We start from the raw sequence: 20,832 nt of genomic DNA, 5'->3' as shown, positions 1-20,832 counted from the left end.
ATAGTAAACAATACACCTTGTACTCATGGTCTGAACATGTACTTCACATTACAGCACATCAAATGCTAGGGAATCAAACCACTTTCAGACAGTAAAAACAATGGAGTGATTTCCTTCAGATATGTTTTTCCTGATTGCTATTTCATATTCTGCCAGTGATTGTCTAAATGGCCTATTTTTTAGGAAGTGGTTCCAGAGAAGCTATGGCTTCAAAGAGTGTTTATATCAGGCAGGGTCGTCATTCTCAGCATTTTAAAACCACGAGTCTGTAACAAGGTATCCAAACAACTTTGCCTACTCTTCCTGTGCTGATAATCTTCATAGTGACTGGGGTAGGTGTTAGCAGAACGAAGAGTAAACCAATTTTTAATGTCAATGTACAGGTGAAGTTAGTATGCTGGTACTCAGAACAGTAAAAGTATTAAAGAAAAGGAAGAAGTACTGAATGTTTTATATTTTACATGAAAAGTTGTGCACGTTGAACCTCGCAGATAAAAATGACCACAGCTAAACATCCTGGGATTTGCATCTGTACTGTTAATAAAACTTGGGTGAATTTTGAGATGACAGAAATGGCATAAATTAAATGTTATTCAGAGATTAAAACAAAAGAACAGCACCTGCACTATAAGCAAATCTGCCCTTAGAAAATTTAGCTCCAATTAGAAAATGTGGTGAAAAAAAGTCCAGGTCAAAAGTCATAGCATAGGGAAAGCAGAAACAAACTCCAGATTTTCAACACCTGTGCTCTTCCCTTGTTCCAGATGGGTCCAGCACTTGTTCAGGGGCCTCCACAGTTACACATGTACATACCACAGTGCAAGTGCTAATGCATCCTTAAGAAGCAACTACATTAGAGGGGACCTGAATGAGATGGGACATACCTGCTCTTTTACTCCACTCTTGATTGCATTAGTTCAAGTTACTTCTTCACCTGGTGAATTTTGGTGAATCACTTGGTTATTGTCGCTGGTCCTATAAAATCTTTTATGATTCTCTATTAGTATATGAATAAAAATGGGATCAAAATATTTGAACAGCATACTTTTGTTGATACTGACACCAATTGTCAAGATGTCTTTATAAGGTCTCTGTCTCTGTCAGCATTTGAAAAACAGGATCCATTTTTCCATCCCATTAACTGACAAATATTTACCTGAGGTGGTTAAGCTAATGCTATGCTGGCTGCAGATTCATATTTATAGTCAGAGGGGAAAAACAGGTACTTAGAGAGAGCAACTCAGGTAGCCTGAATTTCTCTCTGTAGGCACCTACCTCTCTTCCCTGACTGCTAAAGGAGCTAGGGTCATTCAGGTGTCAAAAATTAGGGAGGTTGAAATCAGAGATAAAAGATTACTACACTAAAAATGAGACTTCATGCTTCCTTCAATAGGTTGTTCACTGGACTTGATAATACCATACTTCACTATTACACAGACACCACTTCTCAAAAATATTGGAGTGATGGTCTTCAGTGATTAAAGATATTGAATCTCAATGTGCTATTGGCACAATGTTTTCGGTTTCTATGTATATATATTTATACATATATATACACACACACATATATAAAAATGTATGCATTTAATTGCTCCAACACTGCAAACAGTCTGAGATGTTCCTAAGTGGTTACCTCATAACATCCAAAGAACAGGCAATGCCAGATCTATTGCCTGAAATAACCTTTTATTTAGACCTCTGGGCTGTCTGAAGAAGTGTTTTGCCTAAGTAGCAGCTAGCTCCCACCAATACTTAAAAAAAATATTCTGAAAGAATGAAGTAATCAAGCAGAATTTAACAGTCTTTGAGGTTGATAGACACAAAAGCTGCCAATGCAGGTTTGACACTTAGTACTTAAACATGGCTTTATACTTTAAAATCCTTTTCCATCTCTTTTGTTCTTTACTTGCTTGCTTAGAAGAAAGAAGATATCAGAGAATTTATGTTCACTGTTCATTTCAGTCCCAAGAATAAGATTGTATCTTAGCTGTCATACAGATGACATGTATGAAACATAACTCTTGGCCTAAATGGAAATTAGGATTTTATTTCAGGACAAATAGGAACAAGATATAAAACCCCTGTCTACAGAGGAATACCTGTGCCTGACTAATGAACCCTCATTGTCATAATAATTTTCTGTGTTTAAGCTCCATCATCCGATCCACTGAGAGATCTCACCGAGGCAGCAGAGGCTGAGTAAATGTACCCCCAGTCCCAGGAGAAGTTACTTGGGCATTGTTTGTTGGAAAATGTGACTCTCAGAACCTGTGCATTTAGGGCAAAACTGCAAAATAGAATTAGGTCGAGGAACACACAAAAGGCCCTAAAGGGAAAACAAAAAGGAAGAGAATATAAAATGCTTTAAAGGAGAAAGTAAACAGTGCTTTAATGATGATGTGGCTACTAGTACTGTCTGATACAATAGGATACCAAAAAAAGTATGCATTTTGGTAAATTCTTTAGGTAATAATGATAAAATCAGGTAGTAATTAACTTTAAATGCTTTAAGACCATAGGAAAAAAAACCCCAACTATAATATTTGCAAATTTCACAAATGTCTTACCTCCTGCATACATGACAGCCAACATTATTGATGATATCCAAGCTATCTCACTATACGATGTATGGAAGATTTCTTGTATTTCTTTGAAGAATACTGTGATGGCTTTGGGGAATGCATAGGAAAATCCAATGGAGATAAAAGCCCCAAAGACCACAACCCATCCCCAACCTCCATCTGGAGGTGGGTACTGTGGTGCTGCTGGTGGTGGTGACATTTTTGGTCTCTGTCTCTTCTCCAACTAGGCTGAAAAAGAAGAGAAGAAACAAGGTTTCAGTTTTCCTTTTTTCTTTATCAAACTGCAGTATTCAATCATAATCTGCAGAGATTATAAAGAATCCTCAGAGGAGATACCAATTTCCAGCTTTCAGGGGACCACAGAACACAAGTGCCTGGTTTTAGAAGCAAAATCTGTTTTGCAAAAAAACTTGTGGCAAGAATGTCTGCAATATCCTACTCAGTATGTGGCAACTGTTATAAATCACTGATCTCAGTTGCTGAAGTTGTATGTGCAATTAGTGATTTATTGGAAAATGACATGTTTGTATGGGTTAATTTATGTATCTCTACTGTCTAGTGTGGATTTAGCACAGGAATTAGGAAAAAAAATGGAAATTGGACTTACAGGAAGAAATGGAAAAAATTTACAGTAAATTATCACTAAATATTATTGTGTTAGCAAGATTTACTGGTACCTCAGCAAAAGCATCAGCAACAACAGCAGGTAATTAATTCATTACATAGGTTTTTATCATATGCTGTCATTATCCAACTTCTGACCATTGTTGATATCTCTTACTTATCACATGAGAACATCTAAAAAAGCTGGTTCTAAGCAGAGATTTAAAATTCCCTGTGTACCTATAAAATAAATACAAAATATTACTGTTCTGTTTTGCACTCTTATTTTTAAAAATTTTCATCTTCATATTAGTTGATGTTGATATTACTTGCAGGAATAAGGTGGAGCTTGATGGTACTATTTTTGTTCTGCTTCCACATGTCAGAAGACATCCGGAAGTCTTTCACTAATAACCTTACAAACTTTCCACAACTATTCTCTAATTTAGAATTTACCATAATAGATGCTACCAGAGTGATATCTTACAGGGGTTCTGAGAGGTGCAACCAACACATTCAGGCAGTTCAAGGAATCATACATAATGCGCATAAAACTCCTAAGGCCTGAAATAAATTTCATACTGTTACTATCATCCTGATATCTAAAATCTTAAACTTTCTACATCCTGCATAACCTTTTTAGAAAACATGTAGTAGCAAGAATCTATTTTGTAATACTGAGATTTTTTCCACTGTCAAATCCCTTTATTATTAAACATATAGCTGGAGTCCACTGCGTTTTCTTCTGTGTAATCCAGCCTACACAGACAGCATGAACTAAAAATTCCTCCTTCCTCACCATTTCTTCCTTGGGCATTTAGGCAACTTATTACTCTTGATTGGTTTCCTGCCATACCAGTATCGAAAGCTGTGGATGATAACAGTGTATAAGTTGCTGTTATGCTTATCATTACCAGCAAGTCTCTATGTGATTTCTTCCGTGCCACTTAAGGCTTATTTCAACCTCTTGCAGCAAACTGCATTAGTAGTGGGAGTGATATAATTAGCTTAACAAAAACTAAAAAACTGTGTCAGCTTATATTAATCTCTCAGGATAGTGCCTGGAGTATTTGCAGGGTAAATGCCATGTAGCACTGCACGCAATATATGCTACAAAACTAGCAAAGTGTTGCTTTTAAGATTATCTATCACTAGGCTAGCCCTGTGATAGAAACCCACTGTACTTCTGATTCTCCACTTTATCAAAGCTGATTGTAGACATCACCCTGATACTGGCCACCAAAACATCTGGCTTCTATGCAAGGTTGCAAAAGCCCAGGTAGTTTGCCTTCTACATCATATCATACAGATTTGCTGCTGGCAGCAATAGATATCTATTGCTCTGTACATAGAGCATATAAATCTTTTTATACGCATGTCCAGAAAGAACCTCTGGCATACACTTTGTTTCTGCTTATCCTAGTCTCAGTTTAATATTAGTCCACTGACATACATCAGTGAGGAAAACCTGGGCCTGCCACTAGAAGTTGGACAAGTAGAGATAATTCTGGTCACTGAGACTTAACTTTGGCAAAGCAGTTAAATACCAGTTTGGTTTTGCTGAGTCTGGACCCATCAGAAGGAGAGTATCTCAGAAAGCCCACTGTAACTTAACACGCATCATGATTGATTGCCTTCAAAAGCACAAAACCTCAAATTGGCATGAAGAGAGAACTCTATTTCTGTGAACTGAGTGACTGTAAACAACAGTTTGCTAGCTGTCCCAGAAACCTGTTGTTCTGCTCAACTAAGAAAACTTTTGATTATTTCCTAAAAAAAGGTTAACTATTGTTTTCTTACACTTCAAAGGTTTGAGCATATTTGTTTTCATATTTCATACTCATACGACAACACTTCTATCTCTGTTATAAATTTTAGTAATGCCACACAAGATCAAGGCATTGCTCTCCATAGAAGTGGAAAGGGATTATCAATTTATTGAGGAAGCACTCCTTTTCCTAAAAATAATACACAACTACTTTGAAAAATCACTGCCACCACATTGGTCAGAAGAATGTTGAAGGTTCCTGAATGTCACTGAGGCAGCAGCGCTTTGGAATGTTATATCCACCTGTTTAGGGCAGCAGAACAGGCTGTGTTCTGCTGACAATTCAGTGCTTTCCTCCCTTTAAAAGCTTCACCGTAAACTAAGGCGGCATTAAGGAGACGAGCAAAGGGACATTGGCTGCTCCTGTGTCTCACCCTAGACGCAAACTGCTGCAAAACCCGCTGCATGGCCAGCTTGTAGCGCTGCTGCAGTAAAAGGCTGTCTCCTAACCTACAGCAGACATTACACTGTCACAAAGAAGAGACTGGATCATTGTATCTCACACCTCCTTTTTATCCCACAGAGTTAATAATAGCTTCCCTGTTGTTCCTTTATGATCATGATAGCCAATTTTAGCTCTGGTTAATAAAAGGTGAAGAGGAAAAAGATAATAAATACATGTTTGCTCCAAGAGGAAAAAAGTATTCGTTTTGTCAGAAACATTAAATCCAACTTCTCCAACATCCCATAACTGCTCAGGAGTTAAAGAAACTTTCTTCTGTAAAATCTGCACTTAGTATCCCTGAAACTGATCTCCTCCTAAAGCAGTCTAGCAAATTAATATACCTAGCTCTAATCTAAGCCTAACTAGTAATATTTGGGTAGTATAGGTAGTATACAGTCAAGGGCAAAATCCATTAGCCACTAAAACAAAACATTTTAGATGAGTGGATATAAATGTTGACAAGGGAAGAGGCAGAAGAGGGAGGAATGAAGCAATGACAAGCAAAATGCCTTTTCAGAGCTCTGAGAGCTTATTATGGGCTGTGAAGAATAAAAAGAGATGGTAGAAAGCATAAAAACAGGCATATGTGATGATGTTCATGTGAAGGACATGGTATCAGACAAAAAAAAAAAAAAAAGGCACTTGAGTAAATAAAGGTCACCACCAGTGCTTTCAGCCAGTCATATGAATTCTATCATGTGCTTAAAGCTAGCGAACAAGCACTGCTCATACCTATGCTTTTATAGGCAAGCAGTGGGTGAGGAACGCTGCCTGCCCCTCCACCCAGGGAAGCCGCAGGGGAACAGTGACTGAAGCGTGTCCTGAGTGAAGCCATCAATCTCCCTTCTCTCTGTCAGATACAGAGATAGTCCTTTCCATACCCTGAGTCAGACTGTGCACAAGGATTTTTTCCGAAACTCCTTCTAGTTCCCCTGTGTAAATCGCATTTATATAAGCAGAGATCAAAGAATGGGGCTTACTGTAGTAAGAGCTGCATGTATCTACTAACAAATAATAGGAGAGAAACAAGGCAAGAAGACACTTTTAAAACATCTGATATGCAACATTTTCTATTATATAGGTCTCAGCACATTTGAACTTAATCAGGCAAATGAGAACTAGTGAATGAAAGAGAGAAAGGGAGGGAAGGAGGAAGGGAGGGAGGGAGGAAGGGAAAGCAAGAAAAAAAAGGGGAAAAAGATAGAAAGCAGCAAGCAAGCAACAAGGTCAAACTAAGAGCAAATGCTACAGACAAATAATGTATCTTGATATCATGCACCGTAGACTTCAGTCAGTCATGATCAACCTGTTCAGACTTCTTGTACCAATGCTTCATTACTATTCTGTAGTTGTCAGCTGCCAGAATCAGCTATCAATACAACAGCTTGTCAAAGACTCTTCTGAGAAGGGGTTATGTTGTTCTCTTGTTTACAGAGACTCTGATTTTACTGAGAGTTTTAGTTGTATTTTTCTGCAACATTAGAGTAACTGTTTGCTTTTCTGCTTGCATTTTGTCTCCCTTGTCCTCAATGGGCCCCATCATCACTTGACTCAGCAGCCATTCGTTCCACAGTAAAAGAGGTGGTATGTGAAAAATCCGTCCCCAGTTGCTGTAGGATAGTAGGAATTTTTGGCACGTGTGTACTGCATGCCAGTTCCACACAGTAAGCCAAGGACTGCAAAAAGCTTTGCAAACTTGAGCAAATTCAGTCTTAATCCCTGACATCCCTGTGGGGTGATTGAGAAGTATCATCCACGTTCAGACAAGAGAAACATATATAATAACAGGCTAAATAACTTAAGTCTTGTCCCAAATCAGTGGCAGAGCTGGGATGTGGACTAATGTCCAAGTAAGCTGTGAATGATGACTGAGGTTTTTAAGCACATGTGTTTTAGAAGCTCATTAAGTAGTAAATGCAGATTAATTGTACTGTTTAATACTCGAGTTAGGAGCACAGGTGGGGTACAATGTTTGCTTTATAGGTTTGAATAGTCTGCTGCTCTAACTTACCCCTAATGAATGTTCATTACATTGCTGTATTTAAGATAAATGACTTGGTGGTAGCACTAGTAAAATATTGAACTGTATAGGAATTATACTCTTATAAAAGATCCTTGCTTAAAAGCTGCAAAAATTTCAGTTTTCTTATTTTTATTAACAGCTCTTTAATGAGTTTCAAGCCAGATGGCAGGAAGCGGTTATCACCTCATCAAATGGTATTGCCTCACCAACTTCTACAAGCCATGGTCATTATCTTGCGAATGAAATCCAGTATTTGAAGAAAAAAATATCTTGCTAGTTTTGTGACAAGGTTTTGCTCTAACTTGGGATTTTTTTGTGGAGAAAGGGAGGATGCGGGAAGACTCTGACTGAAGGGATCAAGAGAGCTTGTCCTCTGCTTTTAGCTCTAACTGCTTAGTTCTGGAGGCAAAGTAGCTCCTAATGAGCTGTGGTACCCAGCCTGGCTAATCATCCTGAAAGAGGAAAATAGTCTCCATTTTGTCCCAATGTCTGTATTCAGAGACTGAGGTGATAATGTCATAAATGAAACCCAGGTAGATGAAAGATACACACAGAATCTGACTTTGCTACTTTTTTTCCACTAGGGTCTAACCTGCAGGACAAATACAACCTGTGTGAGATCAAAACTGCTAAAATGTGCCCAGGCTATCTAGCATTTTAGAAAGCTTACGATTTTTGTAAAGTTTCTCCAACAGGCTTGAATCACAGGGCCATGTCTGTTAATGCTTTCTAGGCTTTTATGTGACAATAAAATAAATTATATATATTACATTGTATTTATGGGGTTTATGTTAGGATTTATTATTTTTGCTAAAAGTCTAAGCAAATCTTTGGAAAAAAAATCACCAGCCTTACTTAATTTTAAAGCCTATTTCACTTCGGTCTTTAATAGCACAATATCCAACAATATTAAAATATATTACTACAGGTATTTTAAGAATAAAGCTGTATCTTATTGAGAAAAAACAAATGTGGTTGGTTTTTTTTATTGAAGAGGAGATGAAGGAACTAGTTATAAATATTCGCATCTATGAAACAAACATGGAGTTATTCAACCTATCCATAATTTACAGTTAAGAATCAATATTGTAGGATACTTGTCATCCCACTGAAGCAGTAACAAGACAAGTATGTGCTTGAAGACAGTGTGGGAAGGTAATAGTCCCTCACACATCCAAAGCAGGCATATTAATACCATTCTTCCAAATGCCTCAGAGGTTTGCAGAGGCAGGCTCCATGGAGGGAAGCAGATGGGAGGGTAAGGCACATGTTGTAAAATAAAAATAAATGAACAATCCCAATAACTTTCTTTCTTCTTAAGAGTCTGGCGTTGTAATGGGCTGATTCTTAGTAACATCATAAGCTGAGCAGGTAATAGGATGTAAAAGCAAAAACTGTTTCCTGAGTTAAACAAGGATGGTTACAGATGTGAGTTCCTGATGGCTGTGGGAATAATTAAAGGTCTAATTCTCTTTTACCAAGACAGGAATAAAGGCATGTGTCATGTAATTCCTTCTTCCTGCTTGAGGACTCAAAATAGGGTTACTGAGACAGAAGTGAGCCCTGTAAGATATTGCTATATAAAACCCAAAAATGTATAAATTATGCTGTGAGAGTGTAATTAAAATGCCATTTCCACTAAGGCCCTATTTCATTATGGTTTAAACAGAGGTTGAGGCTAAAAGCTATTACTAAGTCAGTAACTAAAGTCAGTTTTTCACAGAACTGGAACCGCCATCTGAAAACATTATATCAAAACTATATTGGAATTGTTACATCAGTGAGATCAGATTTTGAGCACTGCTGAGTCAGTAGTGAGATGACTAACATGATTTGTCAAAACTAATATTAATATTACCGCAGCATTTATAATTCATTGGAGTTTTGTTTGGGTAGTTGGATATTTTGTTGTTTTTTTTTTTAACCTCATATGTTGTGCTGCCACATTCTCCTGGGAAACTGTAATCTGTATTCACAATCACAGTCATGGGTTGGACTTCCATTCATCATGTCTTCTGTTATTACCTTTTTTCATTGACTTTAAGGGAAACCTAAATGACTGACTTACTCTGGATGACTAAATGTCTACATGACTAAAGTTAAATGAAATGAATTCCAACCAAAGTGATTTCAATTCTGTTTTAATTACTCCAAAAAAGCAGTCAATAGAATATTTAGCCTAAAGACGTTGTCACTCCACCCAAATTGAAGTGCACTGAAATGAAATGTTGATGACTAAATTGAAAATGCCAGTGAACCAGTCTGAAGAACTAATCAGTTTTAACAATGAGCTGATTGAGGTTGATGAAAAATTCTGCATACCTGGAAAAAAATAAACTGTCAAACTAATCAACCTTTCAAAAACACCCCAACCAAAACTTTGTTGTGCCATTGAAGAATTAGTTTTAATAAGTCTATCTAAACCCATCCTTTATAACTCAAATTGTTGGCTGCCCACACTGCAAGAATATTGATCCACTTATTAATTAATTTCTAACCACTCATACCATCCTTTAAATTCTAGTACTACTCCCTCATATTTAACTATGATAGTTACCAGCTTTACAACATGTTTTATAAGCTTACTATTTTAACTCTGTATAGACCAATTTTGAACAGTGTTTGGTAATATAAGCTTTTTCAGTACATCAGCACACTCATCTTCTTTAAAATTCACATTGATTGAATGTTATAAAAAAGAATACCCAGAATAATGGAAGTCATGTAAATCTGGAGCTGTATGATACATATTTTTAAGAGTTCTGATGTTTGGCAGAAGGGGAGTTATATTTTCACTTATTTGTTATATTTTATAAATGGAAGAACTAAGGTTTCAAGTCAGTGTTAATGGAATTGTCTGCACAGCTGCTGCACGTTGCTTGAAAAATAGATAGCACAATCTTTTCAATGCAGCAGATTTTCCATTATCAGTAATAACAGATATTCATTTCAATATCATTCTCTCAATACTAAGGTGCAGAAAACAATATCAATGGGAAAAGATAGTCTATTCTTAGGCTGTGCTATTAGTTAAGGTTTTCAAAATCAAAATTCCTATCTTTTTACATAAACATATAATTTGGAAACAGCAATATTTAATTCATTTATTGCTGAAGATAATATTCACATCCATCAGCTTAATGTTTGATGTTATGAAGATGCAATAGAATCCAATGCAAAATCTGCTGACATTAATTTCTGTAAACTTTATCAAAGTTACTCTGTGCTCTTGAGATTAGAATCTAACCCCTGGCTGTCTTCTCTACTTCAGTATTATGGCCCAGTGTACTTTCTGTATACGTCCTACCACTCACCTAAATCCTGGCCTGGAAGCATCATCTCACACATACTGGGAAAATATTTTTCTTCTATTCTCGTGCAGCACATGACTCCCATGGGTGGAAATAGTTACTAATGCTTAAGTCTCAGTGACAACTACTTAGATTATGTAATAGGAAGTAAACTGATCTGGATTCTGTTCCTAAGAGCATATGACTGGAAACACATAACAGGCCAAGGCTGGAAAATAAATCCAGGCTGCAAAAGCTTATAGAGGGTTCACATTTCATTTATTCCTGCCAGTTCGGAAATTGTTACTGGTTTAAGAAATATTTTCTATATTATTAATAAAATGGAAAAAGCTAGGAACACTTCTGATGACATACTTTAAGAAGTGTGAACTGGGAAATCTAATGAATTATTAATTATCTGTTAGCAAAGCTACAATTAACTTACGTAGTATATAGAAAATTACAAGACAGAAAGGCAATGGGCAGAGCCACCAAAACTTGCAATGAGGAAAATAGCTTTTAAAAGAAATTACTTGGGAACCATTGTATCTTGGAAAAGCCAGAATAGTTTCTGCAGCTGTAGGTATCCAGTCTAAAAAAATCCCCAGGATTTAGGTCATAAGTAAGAAGCTATTTGGTTAATGTAGATTTTAAAAGCTGTGTGAGAGTAGAGAAAGCAAGCCATCTCTTTGTATGAAATAGAGTTAAAAACATACAGATAATTCAGACTGGAATATCCAATTGATACAGCCCATAAAGGCTTGATGTGTGAGTCCTTTCTGCCAGTGAAAGTTAAAATGTAAGCCACTGATTCCAAGCACTATATATCCAAAAGATAAATTAATCCAGAGGTCCTTCCAGAATCACTAAAACATATTAGGTTAGTAGAAAGGAAGGAAGGAAGGAAAGGAAGGAAGGGAAGGAAGGGAAGGAAGGGAGGAAGGGAGGGAGGGAGGGAGGGAGGAAGGAAGGAAGGAAGGAAGGAAGGAAGGAAGGAAGGAAGGAAGGAAGGAAGGAAGGAAGGAAGGAAGGAAGGAAGGAAGGAAGGAAGGAAGGAAGGAAGGAAGGAAGGAAGGAAGGAAGGAAGGAAGGAAGGAAGGAAGGAAGGAAGGGCAAACAAATGAACTTCATCTGCCTTAACAGAATTTAACAGAGATGAAAACTTTTTATACATTCATAAAAAACATTTTTAGAACTGAATCAGTGTGGCTTCATAAAATGAAGTAGAAGAATTCTAAAAATGTCAACATTTTTCTCACATAGTCTACCTGAGAGTTTTCTTGAGCCAGAGACACTGATTTTCATTTTATTAATCTCGTAACTGGTGAAACCCATGGCTCTGAAAAAGCAAAACATGACAGCAAGGTATGCTTCTCACTCCAACTGTCTCCAGTTCCAGGCAGATAGATAAGTCATGCAGATATGCTAATACAGTGCTCATATTTGTGGCCATGCAGAGGCCATCCTTGCACATGCATTTGCCATTTCTTAAGTACAGAAATCAGATTTTAATAGCACCTTGAGGACTGCGGAGGGGAAGGTAACACCACTAACCACCTAGCATTAAAGTAGACAGCTTTGTCCAGTGCACTCAAATTTCAGCCTTATGCTGATATTTATGCTGGTAAAAGATTGTAAAAGAAGGTCTATTCTTATTTGATAGCACATAACTTTGAGCAGACAGCTAGAAAATAGGGAGGTATATATTTACATGGGACAGTGTAGTGCTACGCAGATACTCATATCTCTTGATGGCTAAACATGGCTAGTAGGAGCAGAATAGCTATCTTAGCTCAGTATTCCATCAAGGCAGCTTAGCTCTACTCGGGTGTCAGGCCTTGTGCTACATAAAATAAGTACATGTATGATGATTATTTGTCCAGTCTGGAACATGAAGATAAAAAGTTCATTTGAAGTATGTACCAAAACTGATATAATTTAGGCAATGGCAATGTTTTAGCATAAACAAATACAGGGAAGGAAGAAGTTATGATTGTATTTGATTTCCATGGGAAGGAAGAGGATGTTTAATTACAAACTTACTATGTACTTTGTCCAAGTGTTAATGAGGTGACCTGCTGATATATATATACAAAACAACTTTAAAGACCAAGACGGTTTAATCAAATTCTGATGTGTACTCCTCCACCCATTGTGAGAAATTGGACATGGGGAGATCAAAAAAGTTCTCTTGTCTGTTATGGAGAACACTTTTTCCTAACACAGTTCACAACACCCAAGGAGTACAACATACTGCTGTACCTCTCAGAGAGTAGTTCTACAATGCTACAGTGAAACCAATCTTTGACTAATTTGCAACAAGCTTTAGAATTCATCATGAGTTTAATGTAAATCATATTGTTTATACATTTATCATTTACAACATTTTCATTCTGCCATTTACTAAATCCCCACAGAATGTCCAGAATATACATGTGAGGCCTATGGTTCTGCTCTGGCACAGTGGCACTGAAAAATTGTTTAGTGCTTGTCAATACACGCAAAGAGATGAACAGATGACCAACCACTGAAGGATGCAAGAGAAGTACTACATAATTCTGAAACCCCTCCCCTCTCATGCTGACATCAGGAATTTCAGAAGAATCTAGAAATCATTTTTTTTTCCATATTTTTTCATATTTTCCATATTTGAATCTCCCATTATAGACTTTCCATTTAATCCCAGCACTATGCATTTATCTTGTATAACATCCATTTCCCCAGCTTACAGTGGGGCACATAAGCCTTCTGGAACATAAGCCATTTGACCAGAACTTACCAGCTATCTTACCCTGGTATGAAAGTGCTCCTTTCAGACATTAAGACAATAGGAACTGCTTTTCTTACTACAAACAGATGATCCAAGTAGGCCACTGTCTGGGTTGCAGGCCCAAACAGAACACCTGAAAACTTAAGTAAGAAGTTTTAACTGTAAAACTTCTCCCATGTACCAAAGTGCTTTGCTCTACATAACCCTTCTTTGCCAAAACCACACCAAAGTAAACACTCACAAGCATTAGCTTTTACATTTCTGTATCATCACAAGAAAAGCTTTACTCTTCAGATTGTTCTTCTGTGAACTGAGATAACACTCATTATTCTCATTATTGAGAATCTAGATCAAAATAATTCAAATCCTCAAAATTTCACTATAATAGTTGCAATAGAAACAGCAGTACAGTTTACATAAATATACAGCAAATGAGACAAGAAATATAAAGATCTCTGTGGTATTTGCATCCTTCCAATTAGCAAAAGGGCACTAAAAATATTCACAGAAGCAACTACTTAAAACGTATGTACCTGGAAGCTTAATAAATCAAGAGCAAGCCATATCGAAGGTAGGGCAATGTGTGCATCAATCTAAGCAATGATGCTGTTGTCCATTTCCGGACAGAAGTTTAACCAGTTCAGAGGCAAAGAACTGAGTTGTGTTTTTTCTCATGAAAAGTAGATACATACATTTGGTTGTTATTATATAGTTTCTACTGAAGGCCAACTTACACATAAAATCAAGAGTTTAGCCAAACCTTCTACATGTAAAATTGTTCATAATGTGTAAAAACATGTACAGCACACTCCACATATCATTTTGTCTTGATAACAAGACAGGGAAGCAGCAGTGGAGTTTTGTAAATCTCAAGGTTTTTCCTTGAGGAAGCAATGCAATGCTAGGATTCACAGCCCAAGAGCATTATAGTCCACTGAAGATTACTCTTTCAGTCTTCAAGACAATAATACTTTGTGTACAAAACACTCAGCTCTGGAGTTTAAATATTTTTCTAAAACCTTTAAATACATGTCTTTTACTCATTTCTACTGAAGTCTTAAACTATTATCCTACCTATAGGTAGGTATACCCATAGGTATGCATAGACTATGCATAGACTTCTTATACACAGACTTTCACATACAGCCCAACTGACTTCAAAGGGGCTTAGAAGGATTTGAACTACAAATCTATATTTCTAAATGTCATTTATCTAGATTCTTTCTCAGTCAATAGCTGCAGATGAAACAACCACCACCTTCTGGGATGACTGGATTTAAATAAGAATTTTTTTTTTTTCTTTACAGATTCTTCTCCAAACACACTTTTCAATATTTCACTTTTTTCTCAAAATATTACTGGATGTACTGCCAGGTGTTCCTGAGGGGATATTGTACTTGTTTTAATCTGTTTGATTAGTATTATTATTAATAATACTATTAGTATTATTTTTCCCTTTTCATGATATTTTGCACTTTGTATATTAAACATAGAATTTGTGGTTTGTTTTTTTTTTTTCCCCTGTCAGTTATGTAGGGTGAGATTCATCTTTTCAGTCAACAAAATGTTTATACTAGGAGACAAAGGTTGGGTAAAATGAATTCTTAATTAATTCCAAATAAATCTGTGTGGCTTTCATGCATAGAAAGAGCATGGGTGGTTTCTTTCTCTCATTCCTAGTATAATTTACTGATTCAAAAACTATGTCCGTAAAATGCTGCATACATTTATTGCACCATTTACACGATAAAAGAAGCATATGATGGAAAAACATACCTAAGTTGTGGTTTTGTGCCTGTGGATCTCAGAAAATGGTACAGTGTGTTGTAGGTGGTAGCACCTATGAAATGAAATTTGAATGCACAGATTTTTTCAGCTGCCCTTTGCAGGGAAATGTGTGATTGGCCCCTGCAGAATAAAGCTGACTGTTAAAAGATGCACCACTGATAAACCCTGAATTTTTAGGAAGTGAAAAGGGGCAGTAACAGAATGTATCTGTTCAGGTTTCTTCAGCAAATATCAGAGTGCAAAAGGATGAAGCAAATAGTGTTGTTTTCATCTCCAAAATGTGAGTAAAGCTATGACTCATCTTCTTTGCAAAACAAAATAGGACTTTGAGGAGGAGCGCATGAGATGTTGTCTAGCTCTGGCTATTTATGAATTTTTCAACTGGCTCTAGGTTCTATCTGTTATGCATCAGACCTAAACCTGCCTTGTAGGGTTAGCTGCTTTCTGTAGAGTCATGCATACATTTGCCATACATACACATTACAAAATATCCATTATTACCTATGATAGCTGTGCATATTTTAAATGGTAAATTAACACAAAGTACTGTTTAATTTTCCATCAATCAAAGGAAAATCTTAATCTTTTCCAGCACCATCCCTAAATAAGACTATTGTAGGATTTTTTCATATGCTAGTTCATAGATTTTTTAGAATTATTTAAATGAAAACAACATATTAATGCAAAGATGATGTACAAATGCTGTACATAAATGAACAAAATATCTTCTATATGTACACTCCTTCAGTCATATTTCTGGAAGAGACAGAGTGGGGGTTCTATACATTATAATCTGCCAATTCAGTAAAACAGCAGAAAAACAATAGAATGAAAAAGTCTGATTTTGCATGATAGCAAACTTTTATGTACTTTTGACACTTTTCACATCCCACATTTGAACATGCAGGTGGTGGTTTCTAACAAGTGGATTTTTCTGTATCTATCTCCTGCAAATTTAAGCATAAACGCTCACCCAGAAAAAAAGCTCCCTCAAATTTCATTTGGATTTGTCAATTAATTCTGAGCTGGAAAGCTGGCTCAAAAAATCAGTCCCATAAAAATAAAAGATTAAAGCTATTTTAAATAGAACAGGTACTAAAATTCTTTAATTGTTCTTAGGTATAAAATAAATAGAACAAAGTTCTGCACTCAGAATACTTGTTTGGTTATACTGAACTTGTACTATCAGAGCAGCCAAACATAAAGATACAATATATTTCTTAATAAGAGAATTTGACCAAAATTGTGACTAGAAGCACTGAAAGAAAAGAAAACATAAATGAATGTACAAACAAACCAGCACTTCTGTCATATAAAGTTGTTTACCTTCTATGATCCAGAAAAAAAAAAAACAAACATATAAAGCAAACTCCTTTGAGGCACGTAGGATAAAATTACATGTAAAATAGATACTAAAGCAATACTTTGGTAGACTCAAGGATAAGACTGAATGGTTACTCACTACTTAATGTATATCTCATGCATTTCAGACCAGTGGCTGGATCACCTAACATAAACTGTGCTTTTATAAATGCTCCTGTTTATCTTGATTTCTTAAAAGACCAAGAAAAAACCCTCTTGAAGAATATATTATACCTATCTGCATATTTCATTGTTATGGGTTGGTCCTAAGTGTTGTAAAAGGCTATTCTGACCATTGCCTGAGCTGTGAATCACCCACATTCACCTTCTTCAAAGTTTTCATATCATTCACTGAAATTCACTGTATTTTGGCTTCTGCATGAGGAACATTTCCAAGGTTCATTAGACAAATACTTTAATACAACTACTCTAGAATTATTTCCAATTTTAAAAAAAAATCTAATAATAGCATAATTATTTACAGGTTAACACAATTTGAAGGAAAAATTTTACAAACGGTATCTTTCCATAAAAACCTAAAAAAGTGAAATAGGACAATATTCTTTGTGACTAATGCTTATATAATGCCTAGAAATCATTCAAAATTGTGAAAATGACTTAGAAATAGTAATGATGTTGACATGAGCTGAACTATAAGGTTGTACTTGGGCCTCCTCCATAATCACATCAGGAAAAAGTAATTCAGAGTTACAGATTTCACATACACTATATATCTATAAGTCTTTATGATGAAGACATGCATAGCTACACCTTACTTTAAGAAAATTATTTATTTTGTCTGTTAACAGAGAAAAGCACTGGTTTATTTGCTCCAGTATATAATACGTACCTGTGAAATAATGTAATATTACTCTACTGTTTGCTGCCAAGTAACTACAAAATCATTGTTAATTGCCAATAAAACACTTCAAATAAAGTGCTTATTTAAGCAAAGAAAAGATGGCTCTAGGGCATATTTTCACCATGGGACTGACATAAAATAGCCACTATACAATCTGAGATGGAGTCTTTATCCTTACAAGGAAAGATATATTTTATCAACAAACCACTATCCAAAATAGTATTATTATGTGCATGACAGAATATTACACTTCAGAGAAGAATGCAACACACAGATAAATTTAAAAATAATATCTGGTTGTAGATTTTTCTTTCTTCTGGATATCAATGCTGAGTAGCTGAATGTGAAAAACACGCAGCCCTTCTGAAGTATGATGTTTATTTTACAAATAGGTTGACATACCCAGGACAGGAAACATGAAGCAGAGAGATGTATTAAGTCTTTCAAGATGTACATTAGCTCTTTCACCCTGGAGCATACTTTCACTCCAGTATGAGTTGATTGATATCTGTCATTGACTGACACATTTAATTCCTCCTTTTTTGCAATTTCTTGTTTTCAGTAGATGCCAGTGTATTTATTCTTTCATTTTAATGATTAATTTTTCATGATCTATAGTCACTATGTGAGTGTACCAATAATGTTAAGTATACACCTGACTATTTTTAACTCTGCCTCACATGGAAGCATAGTCTTCCAGTCAAGGCAATGACTTAGGTTGCAGGTGACCTGGACCCATCCTCTCATTCTGCATCTAACTTTTCTCATAATTTTAGGCAAACTTTTCATGTCCAGTTCAACAAAGAGCTTAATAACACACATATATCCATTTTTATTTCAAACAAAACATTAAGGCTCAAGACCTTTGCAGGCTGGCTGCTGGTTCCAGGTGTCTACCATATCTGTCATGGAAAGACAGTCACTTCAGGAAAACCTAGTCTACATATCTACCTCCAAAGTAGCAATTTCTCCTGCTTAGGCTAAATTTTGTTACTACTTGCATTTTCAGCAGCCAAGGAATATGATATTATTGCCTCAAAAACTATTTTATCAAGATGGACTGACAATGTCCTCCTGAATAGTCTCACAACCGAAGTACTCTCCTGAAATGCAAAATATGTTGGTTAGAATTTTCTTGGATACAAAACAAACTTGAACATTACTTAATGTTCTGATCATTGAGCAAGTGCCTAAAAAAGGAAGTGCCAGTGTCACCTAATACAACCAACAGTGCAACACCCTATTGACAAGGTAACCTCTACAAATGTAGAACAGTCCAGACTATCAAATGATCTCAAGTTGTTTACTTAACAGATCCCAAGGGGGACAAGACATCCAGCACAATCAAGGCTGGGGCATTTCTGACCATGCTAAGAAACAGAACATTAGCACTCTGAATCAACTAGGAAAATAAATTTAAGGACTTTCACTATCATGCAGCAGCAATTTGAGGTTTTGATTACTGAAGTTCATATATTGGCTTATATTTATTATCATGTATGTATGAAGCTTATTTATCAAGCTTACATATGAAGCTTATACCCTTTTCTGTATCAAACTTTATTGTAGTGAATTGAGGGATGATGAGAACTAGCCAAATACATGTCCCCGATGAAAACAGTAATCGAGACCATTTTCTCCAGCCATGAAAAGCTCTCCATTTCAGTGCCTATATATGATCAGTTTTGTTATCTTTATTTTGTCCATTAAGGGAATTGAGTGATGAGTGACTGTTACAGAATATATTGTCTATTGGCTGGTTCTTTCCACTTTCAGTCTTCAGCATGAGAGAATATGTATGCTTCTCAATGGCAAGGTCTTTAACACTATTATTTTTGCCCTTTAAAATTGCCTTTAGCACAAGTCAATGTCAAAACCTTTTAAACTTATCTGCATTTTTAAAGTGTTTATCACTGTAGCTCTGCCTCCAGAGTGGTATACAAACATTAAAAAAAACAGGCAAGCTATCTGCATGTAGGCAGTGGAATCTGTGTGTTCTGAGTGCTGTGATACCATGAACTTTCTCTGGAACAATCAAGGGAGACAGAAAAAAATTGGGGTCTGCAAAAAACTTTCCAAAAAGAGAGTGGTAGTGGGGAATCCCAAGTTCAGAGTAATTTAAAAAAAAAAAAAAAAAAAATTATTTATTTTCCCATATTCATGGAAAAGCACCAAAGGTTTATTTATTCAAATAACCTGAAATCAATGGGAAAAGGGTTATTTCAGAAACATTCTTTCTCACTCTCCCTTTCAAAAAGAAAAAAAAAGCCAGAAACCCCCAGATTTTTAAATGCAACTTTCTGGTTCGGTCTAGCGCACTCATTCAAGATTTATAGATGCATCTGTTTTGCAGGGCGAACAATAACAAGTCTTTTTTCAGCTGAAAAAGAGACAAAAAACATTAAAGTCAACATTTCAGATGAGGAAAATTTTTAGTGATATGAGAAACCATAAAAGATTAAAGCCTATGTTTCAGACTTTGCAAAAATATTCCCCTTTGTCTTCAGTATAAACTTGGCAACTTCAATGTCAATCACATTTTTAATTGAGAGTGAACAAAGCCTAGTAGCAGTTAATTTGTTGATTATATGATAGCAACAGTCTCTCTACAGTTCATCCCACATTATTTCTCTCTCCTAGGCAAAGAAATGTATCTTTTTGATTATTCTGAATTCAACAGATTCCATCTTCAGTGGGCCAAGTGGAAATCCAGTGTCCAAGTTCTTCTACTGGAAAAATATGACATCTTGATTTTTAAAATTGGAAATCATGATGTAGCAATAACCTCTTCCTTTTACTTATTGCAAGTGAAAGAAGCAGTCCATAAAAGACCCAGTATTCATCCCAAAATGTAAGGATTTACTGGAAAAATTAAAATCAATGCTGGCTTTGGTGTTATACGTAAGTTAGCTGAAATCATATATGCAAAGTCCACACATTCAGCACTAGCCAAGCTATTGTCTGTTTGTATTTTGCAGCATGAGCAAATGCTTGTTAAAAAACACAGAAAGAAGAGCAGATTAGCATATTTTCTGTGCCAGAGTAGAATTTACTCATAAAAAAGAAAAAGTTGCCATAAACAAAACAGGAAAGCATTCTGGGGGATTAGAATGGCATGCATAATATTGTTTGGAGCCTCGATTGTATTTGTCATCCATACTGCCTTCTGTATCATCACATTTATCTTATTTAAACTGCTTTTTATTTCTCCAGTATTTTAATATCTATGCTCACACTTAAGGATATTGCAGGAGGACTCAGCTGAGTTTTCAGATGAAA

At 36.0% G+C, this 20,832-nt stretch overlaps 1 protein-coding gene across 5 annotated transcripts in view; it reads right to left on the bottom strand.

The window, feature by feature from the left end:
* Positions 1 to 20,832, bottom strand: part of SLC16A7 (solute carrier family 16 member 7) — an 87,777-nt gene that overhangs the window by 34,211 nt on the left and 32,734 nt on the right. For all 5 annotated transcript variants that reach the window (XM_074870444.1, XM_074870445.1, XM_074870446.1 and 2 more), the window contains one exon: positions 2,568 to 2,810. In XM_074870444.1, the coding sequence (XP_074726545.1) occupies positions 2,568 to 2,781 (214 nt within the window). In that variant the 5' untranslated portion in view covers positions 2,782 to 2,810. The remainder of the gene's footprint in view (positions 1 to 2,567; positions 2,811 to 20,832) is intronic.

The sequence above is a fragment of the Strix uralensis genome, chromosome 5 (assembly GCF_047716275.1).
Source record: "Strix uralensis isolate ZFMK-TIS-50842 chromosome 5, bStrUra1, whole genome shotgun sequence".
In the NCBI taxonomy this organism is placed as follows: Eukaryota; Metazoa; Chordata; class Aves; order Strigiformes; family Strigidae; genus Strix; species Strix uralensis.
The sequence above is the reverse complement of the archived record's forward strand: the minus strand, read 5'-3'. Positions and strand labels throughout refer to the sequence as shown.